General features: G+C 36.5%; 1 protein-coding gene across 2 annotated transcripts in view; it reads right to left on the reverse strand.

The window, feature by feature from the left end:
- Positions 1 to 22,577, reverse strand: part of trpm1b (transient receptor potential cation channel, subfamily M, member 1b) — a 32,110-nt gene that overhangs the window by 3,464 nt on the left and 6,069 nt on the right. The window contains exons 2-23 of one of the 2 annotated variants that reach the window (XM_048158876.1): positions 18,718 to 18,943; positions 12,476 to 12,552; positions 11,811 to 12,003; positions 11,314 to 11,527; positions 10,725 to 10,849; positions 10,403 to 10,574; positions 9,642 to 9,816; positions 9,282 to 9,405; positions 7,527 to 7,599; positions 7,339 to 7,439; positions 7,068 to 7,238; positions 6,373 to 6,507; positions 6,136 to 6,186; positions 5,846 to 5,986; positions 5,733 to 5,762; positions 5,348 to 5,640; positions 4,912 to 5,140; positions 3,189 to 3,317; positions 2,814 to 2,945; positions 943 to 1,071; positions 584 to 835; positions 303 to 477 (exon numbers count right to left, since the gene is read on the reverse strand). In XM_048158876.1, coding sequence (XP_048014833.1) covers positions 303 to 477; positions 584 to 835; positions 943 to 1,071; positions 2,814 to 2,945; positions 3,189 to 3,317; positions 4,912 to 5,140; positions 5,348 to 5,640; positions 5,733 to 5,762; positions 5,846 to 5,986; positions 6,136 to 6,186; positions 6,373 to 6,507; positions 7,068 to 7,238; positions 7,339 to 7,439; positions 7,527 to 7,599; positions 9,282 to 9,405; positions 9,642 to 9,816; positions 10,403 to 10,574; positions 10,725 to 10,849; positions 11,314 to 11,527; positions 11,811 to 12,003; positions 12,476 to 12,552; positions 18,718 to 18,795 — 3,199 coding nt within the window. In that variant the 5' untranslated portion in view covers positions 18,796 to 18,943. Of the gene's footprint in view, positions 1 to 302; positions 478 to 583; positions 836 to 942; positions 1,072 to 2,813; positions 2,946 to 3,188; positions 3,318 to 4,911; positions 5,141 to 5,347; positions 5,641 to 5,732; positions 5,763 to 5,845; positions 5,987 to 6,135; positions 6,187 to 6,372; positions 6,508 to 7,067; positions 7,239 to 7,338; positions 7,440 to 7,526; positions 7,600 to 8,965; positions 9,406 to 9,641; positions 9,817 to 10,402; positions 10,575 to 10,724; positions 10,850 to 11,313; positions 11,528 to 11,810; positions 12,553 to 13,873; positions 14,856 to 18,717; positions 18,944 to 22,577 lie in introns of those variants that run through there. The other variant, XM_048158875.1, reaches the window with a different exon arrangement.

Consider the following 22,577-nt stretch of genomic DNA (forward strand, 5'->3'; position numbering starts at 1 on the left):
ATATCAATTAAGAGACAGGCAGGATAATTAACTAGAAAGTGCTGCAATGTGTATGGCAGAGTACAGCCTGAAATACTGAAACTAATTTTTCTTTTTACAAGACTGAATACTCTAAACATTTCTAACTCAACAAAAAAGCCACTAAGCATGAAGTTATAGGGGAAACCACAACAAACAACAAACAGAATCACAGAGGTAATGGAGATATTAATGAGGTGTTATAATGGTGGATCAGACTGTTAAAGGCCATCTATCTACCCTGGAGGCAGGAAACAAAATCTTACTATAAATTCTAGTCTTACGGTCTATCGAATCTGCAAACACCTCTCCATAAATCATCCAATAAGGCATGTAGAAGATGTTGCGAGCCAAGCGCCACGTGGGCTCCTCGTCTGGGTGGAGGATGGCCTGTCGTGCCACACCGAAACTCATCAGGACCACCAACATGATCACCACAAAATACAGCATGTCAATCATCTGCAAGACAGGCAGCCACTTATTCAAGTTAAAAAGTCCATATAGTTGAGAATCAAGTGTACAAGGTCTAAAAGTATAATAACTTTAGAACAATAAATTGCATTACCATTTTCCCTATCATCATGACATAGGGTCCTAGGTACTTGTTGACTCCAAATATGTCCAGTACACGGATATACCAAAAGATAATGCCCACGCAGTAGATCACACGACCGTAGCCCATGTAGGGTTCACTTTGAAGCCTTAGTAGTAGCCCGAGCAAGAAAGTGGAGATGGCCACCAGATCTGTGATGTTCCAGTACTCCTCCAACCACACGTTTATCTTTTGCTTGAGCTTGCCTGGTTCAGACATCAAGATCTGGAAGAGAGAGTACCAGAAATAGGCTACAAACTGATTCTTTACTATTGGGTTTGAGTTGATTTAGCTGTTTTTGCATTGATTTCTAGAGCTGTGGCTGTCTTTACCTGTCTGACTTTCTCTAGCCCCAAAGTGATGATGTATGAAATGACGATCCACTCTTGTAAACATGGCCAACGCTCCATCTTCACCAGAACTACGTAATTGTACAGCATGAGATAGCCAAGGTAGGCAATCTGCCCAATGCAAGCCAATTTTGCAATTCAGGAAAAAAAAAAAAAAATCGATAAAAATATAATAAAAAAATATACAAAATTTATATTATTTTATTGCATTAAATATACAGGGAGTGCAGAATTATTAGGCAAGTTGATTTTCTGATCATATTTTTTTCCCAAGCACATTTTACCAATTCCAATCCACATCAATCTTAATAACTACTATTAATATTGTTTTTAATCATTTATAAGTGATATATAATTGTTCATGAAGGCTGGAAATGAAAAATGCCTTATATTCAGGTGTGCAGAATTATTAGGCAAGTTTTCTTTTACAGGCAAAATGAGCCAAAAAAGAGATTTAACTCAGACTGAAAAGTCAAAAATTATTAAATACTCATGAGAAGGACGCAATACTAATGCAATACTAGAAATTGCAAAGTTAAAGCATGACCAAGGGACAGCAAAATACTCATTGGGTCAGCGGGGTCAGACAAAAACAGGTGGAAAAGAAAAGACACGTTAACTGCAAAATAATTAAGAATTATGTGTGAAACCATCAGGAACCCTTTAGTCTCCAGCGCCACCATTTTCCAGAACTGCAACCTACCTGGAGTCTCCAGAAGTGCAAGGTGTTAGGATCTCAGAGACTTAGGTTAGCTAAAGAATCCTAAAAAATGACCTGCACTTGATAAGAATCACAAGCTGAAGTGTTATAAAATACATGAAGACTGGGTTTTAATAGGGCTTATAGACAGACAGCTTGAGAATGACTCCTGATGGACCAGCACCACATCCTCTTGTACCACTGTTTGAAGAATTTATCCAGAATCTGGCAGTAAGGTGTTTGAGTTCACTTTTAGTCCATCTCTTATCCTGAAATGTCTGTCTTGCAGAGATGGACTAAAAATGATCTTCCAAAACTTACTGCCAGATTCTGGAAGATAAATTCTTCAAACAGTGGTACAAGAGGATGTGGTGCTGGTCCTTCAGGAGTCACTCTCAAGCTGTCTGTTTATAAGGCCTATAAAAACCCAGTCTTCATGTATTTTATAACACTTCAGCTTGTGATTCTTATCAAGTGCGGGTCATTTTTTAGGATTCTTTAGCTAACCTAAGTCTCTGAGATCCTGAGACCTTGCACTTCTGGAGACTCCAGGTAGGTTGCAGTTCTGGAAAATGGTGGCGCTGGAGACTAAAGGGTTCCTGATGGTTTCACACATAATTCTTAATTATTTTGCAGTTAACGTGTCTTTTCTTTTCCACCTGTTTTTGTCTGACCCCGCTGACCCAATGAGTATTTTGCTGTCCCTTGGTCATGCTTTAACTTTGCAATTTCTAGTATTGCATTAGTATTGCGTCCTTCTCATGAGTATTTAATAATTTTTGACTTTTCAGTCTGAGTTAAATCTCTTTTTTGGCTCATTTTGCCTGTAAAAGAAAACTTGCCTAATAATTCTGCACACCTGAATATAAGGCATTTTTCATTTCCAGCCTTCATGAACAATTATATATCACTTATAAATGATTAAAAACAATATTAATAGTAGTTATTAAGATTGATGTGGATTGGAATTGGTAAAATGTGCTTGGGAAAAAAATATGATCAGAAAATCAACTTGCCTAATAATTCTGCACTCCCTGTAAGCATTATTTTACAAAATAAAATAATATATTATAAAAGATGCTGGGATAGGCTTCCTTGCAACCCTACATAGGACAAGCAATTTGGAAAATGGATGGATGAATATTCTACTCACAGTATTGAACCAAAATTTGGTGAAAGGGGCATTGTAGAACTCATAGATTTTTGTCCCGATTGGAATCTGCCTCATTTTCTTATCGCCTTCCTCCTCGTCTCCTTTCTTAGAGGCTGCATCTGCATTAACATCCTAGATATACATGAGGTATTTTTAAAACATGTAGAATTCCTATAAACAGCAGCTTCATTAAAATCTAAAGCACTAAAAATCATCCTGGATTTGTTTTAACTAGACCAAACATAAAATTAAGAAGCCGTTTGATGATGAGTTCCCTGTTTTTTCTCCCACAAGACTAACCATAATTACTCAGTTTCTGATAGACTGTAAAATACCTGCACACTTTATATAACTAGAAGGAATGGTGCAGTTTACCCGGCCAGACTTATCATCATCCTTGGTCTTCCTGTCTTCTTTTTCTGGAGTTACTTGATGAGACGTGTCATCACCCAGACGGAAATCCAACAGCAGGATAAAAGGTGGGAAAACGAGGTTGAGTATCACCTGGAAGAGTTTTCAGAGACAGAAGCAAAAGGCATATCACAATCAAGAAATAACTTACTACCAATTATAAATGTATATTATATTATATTATATTATATTATATTATATTATATTATATTATATTATATTATATTATATTATATTATATTATATGTAAGGGATAATGTACAACCAGCCGGTTGTTTTTGCAGAATAAACCCCAACCGGGTGATCAGGACCCTGATGCGAAATGGAGAGGTCTTGCATCAGCCTGAAGTTGATTATTCTGCTATAACAACCAGCTGGATGTACATTATCCTGCTTATTACACGGCTTCTTGCCACATAAGTAAATCATTTGACATGAAATATTGATCTGAGTCTAAATATTTTATTGGCTCTGTAAACGCAAAGCATCTGCGGAGAGAGCAGTTGCTAGCAAGCAGCAAGTTCAAACTAGACGGACATTTAAGAGATACTGTATAGGCATAACACATATTTACGGAAGAGGATTAGGGCCAAACAATAATAAAAAAATAAAACCATCTCGAGATTAAAGTTGTTAAATTTCGAGAAAAAAGTCTAAATAAAATGTTGAGTATAAACTCATTAAATTACGAGAAAAAACTTGTTAAATTTCGAGAAAAAAGTCGAGATAAAATGTTGAGAATAAACTCGTTAAATTATGAGAAAAAAACTCGTTAAATTTCGAGAAAAAAGTTGAGATAAAATGTTGAGAATAAAGTCATTAAATTACGAGAAAAAGTCGTTAAATTACGAGAACAAATTTGTTAAATTATGAGAAAAATGTCGTTAAATTTCGAGAAAAAAGTCGAGATAAAAGGTTGAGAATAAACTCGTTAAATTACGTTACGTTAAGTTTTTTCTCATAATTTAACGAATTTGTTGTCGTAATTTAACAAGTTTTTTCTCGTAATTTAACGAGTTTATTCTCAACATTTTATCTTGACTTTTTCTCGAAATTTAACAACATTTTTCTCGTAATTTAATGAGTTTATTCTCAACATTTTATTTTGACTTTTTTCTCGAAATTTAACGAGTTTTTTCTCGAAATTTAACAACTTTAATCTCGAGATGGTTTTAATTTTTTATTATTGCTTGGACCTAATCCTCTTCCGTACATATTACACAGCATTTCACCACATAAATAATTATGGGTAATTATGGATAAGAGATATTGATCTGAGAATAAATTGATTTAAAATTGTATCTGTTTGTTATCTAATAATCAATTACAGTAAACAAAATAGTCGCAAAATGGCAGCAGCTGTGTTTGTATGAAACAAAAAAGAGTGAATCCGTGATACCGGATGACATAATTAAATAACTGTAATGTTTTAATATTTTTTTATCTCGCCAAACGCAAAACTTCCACAAGGTAATACCGTTCCTAGCAAGCGTATAGCACTGCAGACTTCAGTTTCCCAGATGAGCCTGTGTTATCTGTTTTTAGCAGTTGTTATCGGGGAATAACATACAGAATCAAGTATTCCACAGAGCCGTGTAATAATTATATTATATTATATTATGAAGAATGAAGAACTCATTTCATAACACATAACACATCTTGAAATGTCTCAAAGAAAATGCCTCACCTTCAGTCCTGGGTTTTTACCCATCCTTAAGCTGCCCATCCACATGTCAGTGAGGAGCATCTGACTGCAGGTGTGGGCTATGAAGTCTCTGTGCTTGGCAGCCACTGCCAATTTCAGACAGGTGGAGTTACTCCAGTTCTTTAACTCGTAAGTCAACAGTTTCATGGCTAGCTGTTCATCATGTTTGTAGGACTGATCCAGCAACTCATAGGCCAAGGTTCCAAACTCCCTGAAATTGCCAGAGGAGTAATTTTACAGTGTAGAAATACATTTTTTGCAGTATTTAAGTAAGAAATACAATTGTTTCGATTGACTTGATAAAACAATATAGGAAAACGAACACTTAGCATTTAACTTAGCATAGCATCTAGCAGTTGTACTTGCATGCCTATTGTAAACATAGCAGTGAACCTTACTTGAAAGGGACCTAACTCACTTGGAGTTGTTATCGAGGTCTTGCGATATGTCGTCCACCATCTCACTCTGAGACGACTCATGAGCCATGGCTTTGAGGAGCTTACAGGCCACCAGAGCTTTAGCCATAGCCTCCTCGCCCCTCTGCCACAGAAACAGAGCCATCTTCTGCCGTTTCATCAGCACTGCCCAGACCATCAGCTCGTGAAACGGGTAGTGGAAGCGACAGACCTCTGGGTCATCCACGTCAATGTCCTCTTCCTCTTCTTTTTTCTTCTTTTGCTTCTTCTTGCCCTTTGTCCTGGGTTCATCATCCTAATGAGGTGAGCAGGATATTTGTATTAATAGAGATATTGTGTGATATGTCAAAGAATATCATTAAAAGAAGGTAAATAATTGAAGTGTACCTCCATTCCAAGCAGCTTCAAGGCTTTAGGCTACAAATAAAGGGATATTAAATTATTTAGATTATTTGTACATGCTTAAAACATTTACTAATTGATTAATCTCTACGCCTCACCCTCTTCAGTCCATAAAGATTGTTGTAAAGAGCTCTGAAGTTTTTCCTTGTGTAGTTACAGCGATAGGCTCCGCCCATCAGGTACTCCACCACCAGTCCAATGTCAATCAATGTGATTTGGTAATCCGGTGGGAGATTCCCCTTTAAAATCAAAAGAACAAATGTTATTTCTCTTGAGATGTTCGTCATGTTAAGTTTTATGAAATACATAATTCACAAAATCTTCTTCAGAAAACAAAAGCAGTGGAGTTTATTAACCAGAATACAAAAGTAAAGTCAGATAGCTTTACCTTTTTAACATCTCTTACTACAATATGTAGAGTGTTGGCAGGACCAAGTTTCTGAAAAAAACAAAACAAACACAAGCCAAGAGATTGCGTATGATTGAGTAATAATATTATGAGAAATATTAAAAAATATGACAGAAGGGCCTGTATTTTTTTTCCAGTGGATTAATGAATTGCTCTTATCCTCTATTGTGCTTTCCTTGTGATAAGCTCCAAAATGATAATGGTTACGGTGCTTACAGTGTTGTATAACTCTTCTAATCGAGGGATGGTTAGAAAATGGTGAATGTTTACACCATTTTCTATCAGGAGCTTGACAAAATCCACTCTGTCCAGAACCAAAGCGTCCATCATGGCCTGCTCGAGGGAATTCACCTGAAGAGGGCGACAGTGAGCAAGAATTTGCAGTGGGGAAAATCTAGAGAGTGAGGAGCTACTGAAAAGCTAAGCATTACTGAAGCAGTAAACTTAAAGCCAAGTACGTCATATATTTAAGATTATCTAGTTGTGAATTTTGGAAATGGTGGACTATAAACCCTTTTCCAAACGTCTCACTTAACATGGACCAGTGTTTACTACAGATAGTGTACGACACAACAATAGCAAGAAAAAATGTCTTTCTGTTTGTTAAGCAAGCTGCATGAATGGTGTATTCAATTAATGAACTAATGAGCCACTTCTATTTAGTGAATCAAAAACAGGCAGCACAAATGGTGTGATTCACACTCAAATGACTCTTATGATCAGGTTCTTTTAATGAATTGGTAACAAATACTCAAGAACTCTGGAGTTACTGGATTGAATCAGTCTGACAAAGTAAGTTTTGTGTACTTAATGTTCATGAAGAAAACCAGCAAAACTTCATACATTGTTATATTATATTTTATTATATTATATATTCAAAATGATGGTGCAGAAGGTCCACACTCTCTTACCCAGTTGAGTAGTTCTAACTTTCTGGGGTCAGTTTCCTCTGGTGGTTCTGGTTTGGCTTTGCCTTTGCCCTTTTTCCCTCTGGCCTTTCCTTTGTTACGTTGAGTTGCTCCTTTCTGCTTTTCTTGAGATGGTGCTGCGCTGGTGGAGATGCTAGCAAGGGCACTCGCAGGCTATGAAAACACATTTTACAACTTAAGAAAAGTCTCTGGGAAATAAATATTGATAAATATATTCATTGGTATATTTTGGAATGGCACATATTTCACTCACTGGTAGGTTGTGTCCATACACAAAGATTTGGTTGCGTGCTATGTCAACTCTATTCCAAGCCAGAGCCAAGCTCAGCTGATCTGGAGCTGATGCATTTGTTCCTGAATTACAATGAACACATTTGAGTTCATTTTTAACCGTTACCAAATCTATGGTGAAATTTTAAAAGGTCTGCATACTCACAATACCTTTCAGTAATGCAGTGAGGATAGCCATTTCAATGTCATCTTGTCCCTCAGCGCCCATTCGAAAGACTGTTATCTACACATAACAAGTTAAATGGGGCAGCGAAACTGACACTTGACACTTTTTAAATACATTTATATTGGGCAAGGATGTGAGCTCATTCACACTGTGGTGAAAATGAATGGAAAAGCTGTTTTCATGGATGAATGTTTGGCTTAATTTTATTAGCATTAGCAGGAAACTAGCAAAGGCAACTCTCTTATTCACACCCTGCATAACTACATAGCTAATTTCCCTCTCAAATTAAGTAATACTGCTTTCCTTGTTTAAGACGCCTGGTAATAAATGCAATTACCTCTGAGCTGCAGTCACATGTATGGTAATGTTAAATGTAATCACATTGGCATTGGATGAATGGCCCTATTCCAAGACATTCCTGAGTGTTAGCATGCATTGCTAATGAGAGACTTATGGTGGAGTCTGGACAGTTAGATTAGTATCTCATGGCTGCAATGGGAGTGGGGGGATAGGGTTGTGATGCCTTAACTTAAACACTTAACATTTTGAGAATGAAAAGTTAATTTCATGATAAACATCTCGGTTTAAGCAACCCATTTTTACACAAATGGCTTAGAGAAACATTAGCATGCTTGTTTTCATACTAGCATCAGCTAAGCTATCAGTATTCACTTTTAATGGTATGCTTGAAAGTTGAATGTACATTCATGTCCCTATATAAATGTATTTATATGCATATGTAATATGTATTTATGTATGTATGTGGACATTTGAGCTCTTAACATACATTAGCATCTCATTTTATGTAAAACACTGTTGTGGAAGACCATTACCCTATCTAATGCCAGACAACATGATGTGATATCACTGTAATAAATGGAGGAGACGTACAGTGTGGATTAGAGAGAAATGGATCCACCCTCCCTCCCCCCATCTGCTCATATTCAGGAACAGGGTGAATGAGCGTAGCTGGTAAGCAAGAACAGGTGGCACTACACTGATCCTAGTCCAGATGTATAGAGCTACAGATTATCTCCTGTCCTGAGGCAGTATTACTAAATACTTAATACATCACTTACCCTCAGTTAAAGCTGCAGCAGCACAAATATTACCATTAGCCAAGCTGCCAGAGTGCACTGGGTCACCCTGTAGGTGAATGTAATCTATAGGTAAGTAGCTGGTGATTGTGAAGTCTGTTCTAACTAATGGGGTCTTTTCTAGCAGATAATGCTGTAAATTGCATGCTTGCCATCTGTTAATCACATCAGTCTCATGTAAAGCAAAGGCACTAATTGCTCCTGATAAGAGCATCTGCTAAATGCTAAGGATGTGATGAGATATGTACCTGATTAATACAACTAGGGAACAGATGTAGATGAATTCATGAAAGAGACACATGAATAAAGACACATGACAAAATGAATAATGAATGGAAATGTTTATTTATGAAAGTTTGTACAAAATAGTCAAAAAATATTCAGTCAATATTTAATCTGATCCAGCCGGTCTCTCAGCCTGGCCAAACTGGTCTTAAACTTGTTGGCCAAGCTGAAAAGTGTTCAAAACCCATCTAAAACCAGAAAACCTGACCTGACTGAGAGACCAACTAAGACCATCTTAGACTGGTTTAAACTTTTTTTTTTTTTTTTCTTAATTAAGAAAGAAAATGAAAGTGGGTTTGTCTTAATAGATGTTGGCCTACATTTGTTACATGATTTTACGTCACTGCAGATACTTACCAACTCCCTCTTCTTCATGCACTCAATGACCATGAGCAGAATCTGCCCTGACTGCGTTTTGTTGTAGTTAAAGGTTTTCTGGATGGTCACCAGCAGTTGCTCTTTTGCATCCTCATTTACCAGTCTGAAAATTCAGTTTTGATAATGAACAGATTGGGCAACTGATTCTCAGTGTTCCAATTAATGATGGGTCTGTACTAGAAATTTAAGGGTTAATGTGCAGGTAGCTGGTCATTATCGGAACATAAAACCCTACAGGGCAATCGGGACCCTTTCAGTGTGAAGCAAAAGGGGTCTGATCTTGATAACATCTATGCATCAAGTAAATAATTAATATAATTTATAAAAGTTAATACTTACCCTTCAATCTCAGAGTATTTGTGGGCAAAGGAAATGATATCAGAGGCTCGACCACTGCCATCACAAACCACTACAGGCACAGGTGGTTCCTCACGCAGGCTTTCCAGGACAATGGAGATGACATTGGGACCCCCTTCCACAATCAGACACACCACCGGTACACCCTGGCCCAATCCTAACACACATACACACAAAAAAAGCAATTCACTTATCTAAATGTTTTGAATTGCTTAGTACAGGGATTGTGCACATATCAATATAATACTATTACAAAACATTAGCCTGAATGTTTGAGCCTTTTGGGTGTTTTGTGTTTTAAATCTTGTTTTCAATTACTCCAAATGCATGCACATTAAAAATCAAAAAGCCCTTTTGTGATTAACAAAAGGAGCGGTATTTAAAAGTGAAGTGGGGAGTACAATCATTTTAATTTGCTGCTCCCGGGTCTGATCCCAGATCAGCCGATGAAGATGTGAGTGGTGACAGCTGAGCCTCCCTTTGCTGTCCCTGCCTTATCACAAGTTCCAGGCATAGGATGACAAAGGGAAACCCACAGGTCACAGACGCTAAAGCTTTGATCAAACCTGTAATGGCATGGAGCATATGTCCATTGGTCCCTGACACCATCACCCCCATTACTGATAATCAGGATATATCTTGTGTCATTCAAACCCTTAGCGAGCTTTCAAATGTGCCCTCTTAGGAGATCAGAGGTACATTAAGCTAAAGCAGATAAGATTTGTTGATGTTACTGCACTTACGCGTGTTAATCTTCTGGAGTGAAATGTGTTTCTCCAACTGCCTGCGTAGTTTGACCTCCGCCCCGTATTTCCCACATGTGCCATTATCAGATAGTATGAAGTGTGAGTGGCTATTGTTGAGAACGGCAAGTTTGCTCAGAGGGTTGGAGATGGCCTGGTATGGTTTGTTAACCTGAAGAGGAACAAAACATTGTGGATGTCAATAGACAAGCATGAAGCTTCTACCATTAGTTGACATAGTGTAACGCCTCAGAATATTATTTTTTCATAAGTTTATGAGCACCATCATGCTTTGTATTGTATACCGATAGTTTGTGCTTACATCTTTTCCAATTAGATCCTCTTTGCTTTCCAGGATTCCCCATGGAGCGATGCCTATAGCACAGACCTTCCATCTGGATTTAGAAGAGTGATCCTTTAAAGCATCTCCAACATGCCGGATCACTCCTACATTGTAAGAGTAACATAAAACAGATTAATGAAACTCTCTTAAGCACATCTGATATCAAACAAATCACATATCCCTCAGAAAACCAAATTGGAGATGGAGCCAAATGTCGGATCCAAGTGATTTCAACTGTGTGGATTGGAATCATACTTGTAGAACAGGAGTGGGCAATTTGTTGTTATCCCTATTTGAACACACCTACTTGTAATTTTCTAGTAATCCTGAAAATTTTGGTTAGATTAGTTTGACTGGGGATGGAGCTAACCTCTGCAGGACAGTGGCCCTCCAGGATTGGAGTTGCCCATCCTCGGTCAAACGTAAATGAGAAATCTAACCAAAATCTTCAGGATTACTAAACAATTTCAAGTAGATGTGTTCAAATAGGGATAGAGACAAACTCTGCAGGATAGTGGCCCTCCAGGATCAGAGTTGCCCATCCCAGTTGTAGACCATAAATACCCACCAGTGCTGACTCCACCAGTGAAGATCCATGCTCCGGTAGTCACGGCAGCCTTGATCAGGCCTTTCCCAAAGACTTGCTTAAGTTTGGGCTGCAGGTCAAAGTTCTGGAGGCCACCATGAACTGATATAAGCAGCGTGGGCAACTCAAGCTGCCATTCCTTCACCATAAGATGCAGCAAGCTGTCCGGTTTAGTATCATGCGACACCCGAATATACTGTTGGAAAGATTGCATTTTAAGATTAAAGGCAAATTTAAGCAGGTTTATGAATCTTTTCCTGCAATTACGTAACCACAAAAAGTGGTTTGGTTGATTATTTAGACTTTGTCTGATGTAAAATTCAACTCTCAAGGGGGAATTTATTGAGAGTTAATTTGCTTATTACCATGCACTTACAGGTAGTTAGTGAATAAGACTCAAGTTTTTTCTTTGAAATACCAGGTGCAAAAGTAGCGCAACTAGTTCCCCCAATTCACTCAGTAATGTTCAGAATAGGTACCATGGCTTTGTTGACAAATCCTCCTCCTTGAAATTCAATGGTGCCATAAGCGTCAGTAGGGACAATCTGGGTATGTCTGACCACCGACCATTTTTCTTGAGGAGGGTCCACTTGCACAAGATGGTTTTCTTCTGGTAGCTTGTTGACTGCAGGAATGGCAGTGTGCTGAGTCAATAGATAACCACAGGCACACCTGAGGAAAATCACAGCAGAAGTAATGTTGGAGGTTTATTTTAATGCATGCAACAGGATGTGGCTTACGTAACTCAATTAGCTGACATTTCATTATTGAAATAATTTGGTTGGAGGGTAAGGTTTATTCTTTCTACGCATTTAGATCAGGGCTGTGTCTAAACCGTGGTTAGTGTTCAATTGGTGCACACATCAGTGCACATCCTGGCATCCCTCCACCTACAGGAAGTGTGGTGGACTGGACTACACCAGCCTCTTCATATCCAGCCCTGAAGCATGTCCACACAGTGATCTGTAAAAGGGCTTATGATGTCACACATCACCCCTTATTACATAAGAGTCTACAAAGCCTCAAAACAGAATGAGTCATAGAGGTAATTTGTCTTGCACAATGGTTTCATTATATGTAATGTTATTGTAGTGTAGTGTTTATTGTGTGTTCTTTTGAAAGTGTTCGAAATAGAAAAGCTCACCGGGTCGGATCCTTGGCTGGAAATATATGGATACATTCTCTTTTGTGAAATGTTTTCTCAATCCAAGTTTTCTGGATCTAAGAAACAGAAAAGAAAAAGTAAGGTGTAAAGTTTCACAATACAGTATATTAAAATAAAATAATGAAATAAAACACCTTTCTGACCCTCGGAAGCAGAAAAGGCAGTAAATAAAGTGGAAGAGTCTTTGTATATAGGTTTTAAAGATTCACAACATTTTACAGATATACAGTAGTCAGTGTACCATCCATATTTACCATCAGACCTCATATTCATATATGTGTAACATCAATTACAGCAAGAACTGCTTTTAGTCCCTTGAGTTTGCCTAGAGTGAATAGAGTAAATCCTCTTTGCAATGATAATCCTTACTAAAGTATGAGTGGTACAGTACACACAAGCCGTAGATATACAGAAAACATGGAAGAGAAAATATGTACATGGCAAATGCATAAAGTGAATAACTATGGGCACTTCTTATGAAATGCATTTGCTCACCATTACCACAGATAAGCATGCTTTTAGGACTATACTAGTACACAGATAATGCTAGTCTTTTACAGTTCCCATAGCCATCTACTAACACTGCAAATCAACTGTTGCTTGTAGTCAGGATGCGTAGATACATCATTTGAATGAAAGTGCATCCAGAGAGTCAATGACCATATCTAGACTGTGGCCTTTGCTTGAAATTATTAGTGCATAGCAAATTAGAGTTCAAACTCTGTTCCAGACCAGAGTTATTTATCTCTTTTTTTCTGTTCTGAGAAAGTGCCAAGGAAACCCATCAACATTTTTAGCTTTCGCAAAAGACCATGTCAGATTCTGCTGTGCCAGCTTTGTGATTGTGCTCCGGCGCTGGACGAAAATAACCTTTGGTTCAAAGCAATATCTGTCTGGGCTTTTGTTGTTGGTTCAGCCCTAATTAAGACGAAAACTTTTGAGGCAAATCTCCTCCGAAAAATCAGTCACAGGACAGAAGCCAAGATAAGAAAAACAGAACATGTTAGAAACCCACCAAACCATGACTTTCAATTGCACAATTATAATAGTAAAGCAATGAATTAAGTTTATAAAATGTGAGTTTCTTTTTGATGCGTTGCCAGGAAGCCAAACAATTTTGTGAAAGCAAATATATATAATTTTTTAAATAATACATGATTAACAAAGATGTTTTTTTTTTTTTGGAAACTGTGAATTGCTGTTGCAGGAAGGAACACAAAAAAAGTTTGGTCAATTATTCGCAAGTTTTATATTTCGGTACTACGATCTCGTAAACCCTGCCCTGATCATTCCTATCCCATCCTCACAGTAGCATCAGTAGACCATGAATACATGGGTTCCTTCTGGTCACCTAGCGTTAGCTAGCAGGGGTCCTACCTGTGGAGCCTCTAGTCGACGTTAAGAAGGCGCCAAAGAGAAACTTTCTGCATCTGTGTCCCTCCTGGAGCTCTGCTGGCGAGGGGTGCTCTCTCCCAGAGCTCTGGCGCCCAATGAATCCCACAAGACATGAAACTTCATCACTTTATGAGGGGCTGTTCATATGATGAGCATGTGAGCAGGCTCTTTGTTCAGGGCACGTCCCATGACTCCAGTTCAAGGTAATCCTTTTGGGAGTCCCATGACCCCTCTCTCCTTGCCCACAGGGTATTTTCATCCCTCGCTGGAGCAAAGCACAACAAATCTACTTTGATAGCTTCACAACCCCCATGAAACACACTCCTTAAGCTCAGAAAATGCTTTTCTACCGCAAACACTCTTCACAAGTTGATGAGAGTCAGGTTTGTGTCTAGAAATGGACAGTAATGGGAACTCACCAAAGCTTTTCATTTGAAAGTGTCACCCTCCTCCGACCACTTTGATTTCAAGCCCAATTTGCATAATTGAGAGAATTGGGCGCAGGCATTCTTTTGAAAAGAGGCCTAGTTAAGACATGACAGGACTCCAGTTGGGGGCAAGGTCATCCAACACTAATTGTTGTTAATCTCTATTTTCACCAACCATATTGTGGGGGCGAAAATGGTTCTGACAGTCTAACAATCACGTCTAAGCATTGATGACGCTACTGACTTTAATCTTTTAGGGAATAATCTTTTATACAAAACAAGAGAAGTCTTTAACTATAAACCAGAGTGAGGAACTCTACTCAGTAGATGATGCTTCATCAGTTGATTTAAGGTTTGGTTTTATGAAGTGATCAGTAGTTGAATCATTCTAAGGTGGTTTTGGCTGGGTTCCCAACCTGGTCAAGCTGGTGTTGAGCTGGTCTACTAGCATGACCATCTTAAAAATGCCTTCAAAACAGACCAGTCTGACCAAATTGGCCATGCAGAGAGATTATTTAACGACACTGGGCTGATTTAAAATATATTATTCAGCAGGGTTGCCTGGTCAACCATTGCAAATATGGGGAGATTACATCCAAAATGAAGATGTCCATTTAGCCCTTTATGGGTCAAATAGATGTGCTGAGATCATTGGTTTAAAGTGCTTTACAATGGGTTCTTTCCTCAACCATCTCACTCTTTCAGAAGTTTGGTACTGTCGTCAAAACGCACGTGGACTACTGGTAATTAAAGCTCTTGAAGACAAAGGGCTTTTGCCACCGCAGTAGTTCAGCCAGTGTGACGCACTTATTTCGGCTTGTTTAAACTCATTATCCACAGCAATTAAAACTCAAATCTGCTGAGCGCTCATCAGCTTTGTTCGAGTTTTCCTCGGAAAATGCACAAAAGCTCCCTGGAAGGAAAAAATCTGATTTTCTTGCTCAAATTAACAAGGCCTATAGCAAACCTGGCAACAATCAACACTATTGAGTCTTTCCACATAGTCAGACATCTCGCACATTGTTGCTCAACTAAAAAGGCATTTGTTCATAAATAGGATTGCCGCTGCGATTTGTGAGAGCTGAAAAGGGGAAATCAGATTAAACGTTTATGCAAAGCTTTCCCACAGTTTGTGTACAAGTCTGCGTTTTCACATTGGCAAAACCCACAAAGACAAGGTAAATACTCTAAATACATACTTTCTAAAATGTACATATACCATAGCCTGTAAACACACTTCTTGGATTGTTTGAGTTTCTTCAAAACTAGACACTGAGGATCACATGAGAGGGTCCGATGACCCATTCCTTAGAACTAATGAGCAGTGTGGGATTTGATTTGTGCTCACAGTTCAACTCACAACCTTGTAAAAAAACTATCTATCCATCCTGTTCTATAGGCCTACTGTATATTTGTGAACATTGAACATCTAGCAACACAGAAAGACAAATATCTTTGAACACTTGTGTGGGTATTAAAGGTTGTACCCTAAAATCCTATTTGGATACTAGAACTTTCTCAGTCTGTGTGGATGGGTGTTCGTCCTCCAAATCAGTCTTGACCTGTGGGGTTCCCCAAGGCTCTATCCTTGCCCTTTTTTGTTTCGTCTATATATGTTCCCTCTGGGTTCAATTTTTAATAATAAACACAGATTATCATTTCATTGTTATGCTGATGACAATCAAATCTCTGTGCTTTTTCAGCAAAATAAAAACTGTGGTTTGAGTGCTTTAACCTCTTGTTTGTCAGATATTAAAGCATGGATGTCCCTAAATTTCTTAAATCTCAATGAGAGAGAAAAACGCAAAACTAAAAACCTCTTTGAGAAGGCAAATAGGGCTAGTCTAAGCTTCAGTTATGTGATTATGTTGTGTCTTACTGTTATACTGTTGTACGTATTGTAACTTTTGAATTGATATTATTCAGCAAAATGGTTATTGTTTTATTGTGCTTTATAAATAAAGTGAGATCTTACTTGTAAAGAACTTTTTATGCCATTTTAAGATCTTAAACTGAAACGCTGTATGTTGTTTTTATTTTTGTGTGTGTGTGTCCTTAAGTTGTTCTGATGGTTGCCTATGCATTATTATAGAGGTTATACCAGGTTTGGAGACAATAGGTCTGTGGGCTTCTGGGCAAGTTTAACATGCTTAACCTTTATAAAACAGTTCTTTTCCCCTCTTACTCTGCCTCTAAAAAGATTCATTGTCTCTGTGGGTTTGAAAATCCAGTTAGCCATTATCACATGAGACCAACATGTCACTGATTAGCCTTGAGATTTCTTAGTCATAAGACACATTTTTTAGACAACTGTGTTTGTGTGAGAGTGTTTTTCTCTGTCTTTCTGAGAGGGGGAAGGAGTAGAGACTAAAAAGAGAAATGATTGTGAATTTTGGAGGATGCATGCAAATGTCAAAGGAAGTGTTTAAATAACCATATCCTTAGACTGGACACACACCCCTCAAAACTTCAAGTCTAATTGCATGTACTGTCATCTTTCCTTTGTGAAAAATACTTTTTTTTACTGTGCTGACAATTTTACATTTATTTACTAATCACACATTTATAAGGTTCGGAAACTTTCACAGGAATTTGATTTATGCATTCCGACTCTTTTACCCTCTGGAAGATAGTGAGTAGATTTTACTTTCACTGTAAAAAGTAATACGCTCCATCTACTCAATAAAATTGTGGCAACAGATTACAAGCAATATTAATAATTAAATTAAACATATAAGAATTGAGTTTGAATTAATCAAATTAATTCCTTAAAATTCAACCATTTAAAATGTGTAAAATTAGCAAATACCATTACAAAAACCACAAACTGACATAAAAAGCAGAGTCAAAGTGCCCAACTAAATGAAACACTGATCACCATAATGGTGACCAAACATTAACATCAACATCTAAACCTCTGTTAATTCATGTGTTTCTCTTTCCTTCAGTGATTCTACTTGTTTTATCAGGTGTCTTCAATGTTGGCAATAAAAAAATAAAGAGTTCTTAAATCATCTTTGACGTCTATCTGTTATTCAGATAGTTTTGTTTAAATTTTACTTGCTTTAAATGTTTGGAATTCATTTGATTAATTCTAACTCAATTCCATTTGTTGAATTTAATTAATAATATTGCTTGTAATCTGTTGACAAAATTTTATAGCGTAGATATAGCGTATTACTTTTTACAATGTTGACAGCTCCTACATGTATTACATGACTCCAAAATGTTCCACTCGGCACAAGAGTCTACCGTTGTAAAGATATATTCAATTCCTTCTGAAGGCTATATTTTCAGTCTTAATCACATAAAATTGGACATTTCATAGTAGAGAGTTAAAGTGCTTAATCTTGCCTAGCTGCTGCATGGTGCTCATACTGGGGGCATTATGGGGGATTAGAGGCAGCAGAGGAGCATCAAACCATTCTGGTGCTTCTGGAGAAAGTTGCGTTGCTTGTGCTGGCTTAGAACAGCCCTTTTGGGTTCTCTTGCGTTAAGATTAGGATTTGGATTAGTAAGAGATTTAAAAGATGCAAATCTGTTTTATATAATGTATTTCTAACTTCATGTTTCGCAACATTGCAACAAGTTAAATTTGCTTTTTAGCTTCATAGGAGCAGCTGTGGTTAGAGGTGCAACTTTAGAGATAATTATATTATATTATATTAAATTATATTAAATTATATTATATTATATTATATATTTACTTTTAATATAATATAATATAATATAATATAATATAATATAATATAATATAATATAATATAATATAATATAATATAATATAATATAATGTTTACCCAGCCTCACTTATTAAAAAACAAGGTTAAAAAGCATAAAAATATGCACAGAAATAATAACACGCATGTTGATTCTACATCACAAGTCAGATATGAATGCAATATGAAAGAATAAGTATAAAGAATTGTAAAAAGTTTGTATCCCAAGCTGATTGGACTGGTCTTCTCCACTCTGCCCCATTCTTACGAGCTGATTGGACGAAGACTAAACCCTTCAATTGAGATATAAACCTGTAAATCAGTGTTGTTTTAGTATCACTGATATACTATTAGATTTTTATATCTTGTTTTAATTTTTAATTTTCTGCTTTAGTAATTGTGTTGTGTTTTTATTTTATGTCTAAATACTTTTTAAGTTTTAGTGTTTAGTTTGAGTTATTTTAGTACTTTTACTTTATTTCAAGTAATGAAAATGTGTTTTTATGGATTTACTGATAATAACCCTGCTGTGAATACCTGGTTCAGTATCATGTCACATACCCTCTGACTTCACTCATGAAGAAATGCATACTTTCACTCTTTTCAATCACCTCTAGATCATGAAATCATGTTAAAGGAAACAGCCCTAAACATCCCTAAAACTGGTCGACACTCTTACCTTCTGCGACCCTGATGTTGAGCGTTTGATGGAGGCCCGTTTGATGGAGCCACTGGCTTTCCTGCTGATCCGCTCCATGTGTCCGGTTCACGCTGCACCTCAAAGACTCATGACTGTGTCGGACCCTCTAAAACCCTCTTTTGCTCTGTCTCTAAAGCGGTCCCAGCACTAGCAAGCGTGCAAGCTCATCTCCTGATGTTCACTCTTTGGGTTCTCCCGCCCTTAACTGACAAGACAGAAAGATGCAGATGAGGATAAAACATCTCTCGATGACACGCTTGACACATAGACCCCGTTTCCTCCGCTTGACAGCCTGTAATCAGGATTAATGCAGCCAGCTCTTGGGACTTTAATGGGGGAGAGATTTAATAAATGGTTATTGAAGGTAAATCTACTTTGGGACACTGTGGCCCAAAAAGGTTTTGAAGACATGTAAACTTTGTGAGGATGTGTCTCCTGGACTTTGAAGACTTGAGTTGCATGAAGAAAACAGGTACACTACCTGTGATAGGCCTATGTCAGAATGACTGTGGTAAAGTTTGAAGAGGAAGTCTGTAAGGACAGACAGTTTTGCAAACCGTATAACAATATTAGATCATGGTGATCTTATTATAAATGTCCTGATGTGTATTCTTTTTGTTAAAGTAAAGCGAACTGCCTTATAGTCCAATGCACAGAGTTTAGCACTGTAAAACCAAGGGATTATTTAAAACAAATACATATTAAATGAATTTCTCTAAATACATGCACACATAAATAAAAAAGTCAATCAAATGAAACCTGAAACAGATGCGCACCTTCCAACCCTTTCAAATAAATTACATTGAGAGGAACCTTTCTGTATTCATGCTGTGAACGATTGAAAAAGTAAAATAGAATACTGCCCCCTTGTGGTTATTGTTGTAATTTAAAACTTTTATTCAGTGTCCATGTTACACATACTTTATAGCCTATTAATTTCTAATGTTCTAACAAAAACCTGTATTGTTAGACACAATGTACTATAAATATTATATACAATGTAAAAAAGAATTGTTGGTTTAACTTAAAAAAGTAAGTTACTTGGTTGCCTTATTACCTTTTGAGTTCATTAAAATTAAACATTTGAGTTAATACAATGAAGGCAATTGGTTTAATCAACAGAAACTCAAAATATTATGTTATCTGAACCACATTAATTATCTAAGTTGATTTGACAAAAAAAAAAAAAAAAAAAGTTCTGATAACATCATGAAAATAATTTGGGTCATTGACGAATAAGATTTTTAAAAGTGTTAAAAAAAAACCTGATGGAGATATAATTAATTTTGAAGATTGCTAACAATGTGTTAACAATAAAACGATGTGGTTTTTATAATCAGTTAACACTGCTTTTGTCATTTTTTACAATATGGACAAAATTTGTCGCCAAAAAAGTCATTCGGTTTAACCAAAATTTTGGTTTTACCGAATGACACTTTTGGTTATACCAAATGATAATATTCTATGTTTTATAGCAGTTGTACCGAATGACCTGATGTTTCGGGACATGTGTATGAACAAGTGAAAATATTAATTTTTCAAATAGTTAAGAGAGAGTTAGTTACTTATAGTTCATGACCATGTGGTCCTTTGCAGGTGTCTGAATGATGTCACATCCTGTCACATGATACTGACCGCATGACTTGATCCAAAATTTGATCCTTTATATTGGTTACTCCGAATGACATCAATGAAATTCATTTTTTCCACACATTCTTTCTCATTATAACAAAGCAACGACTTCTACACATAATTTTAATACCATTTGCGCTATGTTGATATATGATGTTATAAAATCATGCCAGAATAAAAAATATATTTATTACAAGGGATTAGTAATAAGTATAGCATTATACATTTATACATATATACATTTATTACATTTTAAGATATTTTAATCACAAATGAAATGGCTGTATTGGCCTTTGGACGGTTAAACCAAATGACCTTTTGACACTTCAAAATCTTTAAAATACATTTATATGTAGCAAAATATAATTAAAACCTTTTGGATTTAATAAAAGAGATCTAGTTGTACTACCTTACATTCTTTGTCATTTGTTTTTTTAATATTATTAATGACCTGTCATGTCATTGATCCAATATATATATATATATATATATATATATATATATATTTATTACACCACATCTTGTTTCATTATAAAATGTCTTTTTCCTTTGACTAGTCATGGCTGCCAAGAACAAAATACATATCAGAATACAGATATACAGAATATAGAGTATAATATGAGTGTATAATATAACATGCACTGTAAAGTAAAAAGTAAATTAATAACAATAACAATAAAATCTAATAATTAAAATGTGTTATAAACAAGATGTTAATATATGTCTATATATACATGTCAAATATATATAGATGTCTATATATATATATATATATATATATATATATATATATATATATATATATATATATATATATATACAGGGAGTGCAGAATTATTAGGCAAGTTGATTTTCTGATCATATTTTTTTCCCAAGCACATTTTACCAATTCCAATCCACATCAATCTTAATAACTACTATTAATATTGTTTTTAATCATTTATAAGTGATATATAATTGTTCATGAAGGCTGGAAATGAAAAATGCCTTATATTCAGGTGTGCAGAATTATTAGGCAAGTTTTCTTTTACAGGCAAAATGAGCCAAAAAAGAGATTTAACTCAGACTGAAAAGTCAAAAATTATTAAATACTCATGAGAAGGACGCAATACTAATGCAATACTAGAAATTGCAAAGTTAAAGCATGACCAAGGGACAGCAAAATGCTCATTGGGTCAGCGGGGTCATACAAAAACAGCTGGAAAAGAAAAGACACGTTAACAGCAAAATAATTAAGAATTAAGGTGAAGAATTAAGTGTGAAACCATCAGGAACCCTTTAGTCTCCAGCGCCACCATTTTCCAGAACTGCAACCTACCTGGAGTCTCCAGAAGTGCAAGGTGTTAGGATCTCAGAGACTTAGGTTAGCTAAAGAATCCTAAAAAATGACCCGCACTTGATAAGAATCACAAGCTGAAGTGTTATAAAATACATGAAGACTGGGTTTTTATAGGCCTTATAAACCGACAGCTTGAGAGTGACTCCTGAAGGACCAGCACCACATCCTCTTGTACCACTGTTTGAAGAATTTATCTTCCAGAATCTGGCAGTAAGTTTTGGAAGATCATTTTTAGTCCATCTCTGCAAGACAGACATTTCAGGATAAGAGATGGACTAAAAGTGAACTCAAACACCTTACTGCCAGATTCTGGATAAATTCTTCAAACAGTGGTACAAGAGGATGTGGTGCTGGTCCATCAGGAGTCATTCTCAAGCTGTCTGTCTATAAGCCCTATTAAAACCCAGTCTTCATGTATTTTATAACACTTCAGCTTGTGATTCTTATCAAGTGCAGGTCATTTTTTAGGATTCTTTAGCTAACCTAAGTCTCTGAGATCCTAACACCTTGCACTTCTGGAGACTCCAGGTAGGTTGCAGCTCTGGAAAATGGTGGCGCTGGAGACTAAAGGGTTCCTGATGGTTTCACACTTAATTCTTCACCTTAATTCTTAATTATTTTGCAGTTAACATGTGTCTTTTCTTTTCCACCTGTTTTTGTCTGACCCCGCTGACCCAATGAGCATTTTGCTGTCCCTTGGTCATGCTTTCACTTTGCAATTTCTAGTATTGCATTAGTATTGCGTCCTTCTCATGAGTATTTAATAATTTTTGACTTTTCAGTCTGAGTTAAATCTCTTTTTTGGCTCATTTTGCCTGTAAAAGAAAACTTGCCTAATAATTCTGCACACCTGAATATAAGGCATTTT

Source organism: Megalobrama amblycephala, linkage group LG15, assembly GCF_018812025.1.
Source record: "Megalobrama amblycephala isolate DHTTF-2021 linkage group LG15, ASM1881202v1, whole genome shotgun sequence".
Lineage (NCBI taxonomy): Eukaryota > Metazoa > Chordata > Actinopteri > Cypriniformes > Xenocyprididae > Megalobrama > Megalobrama amblycephala.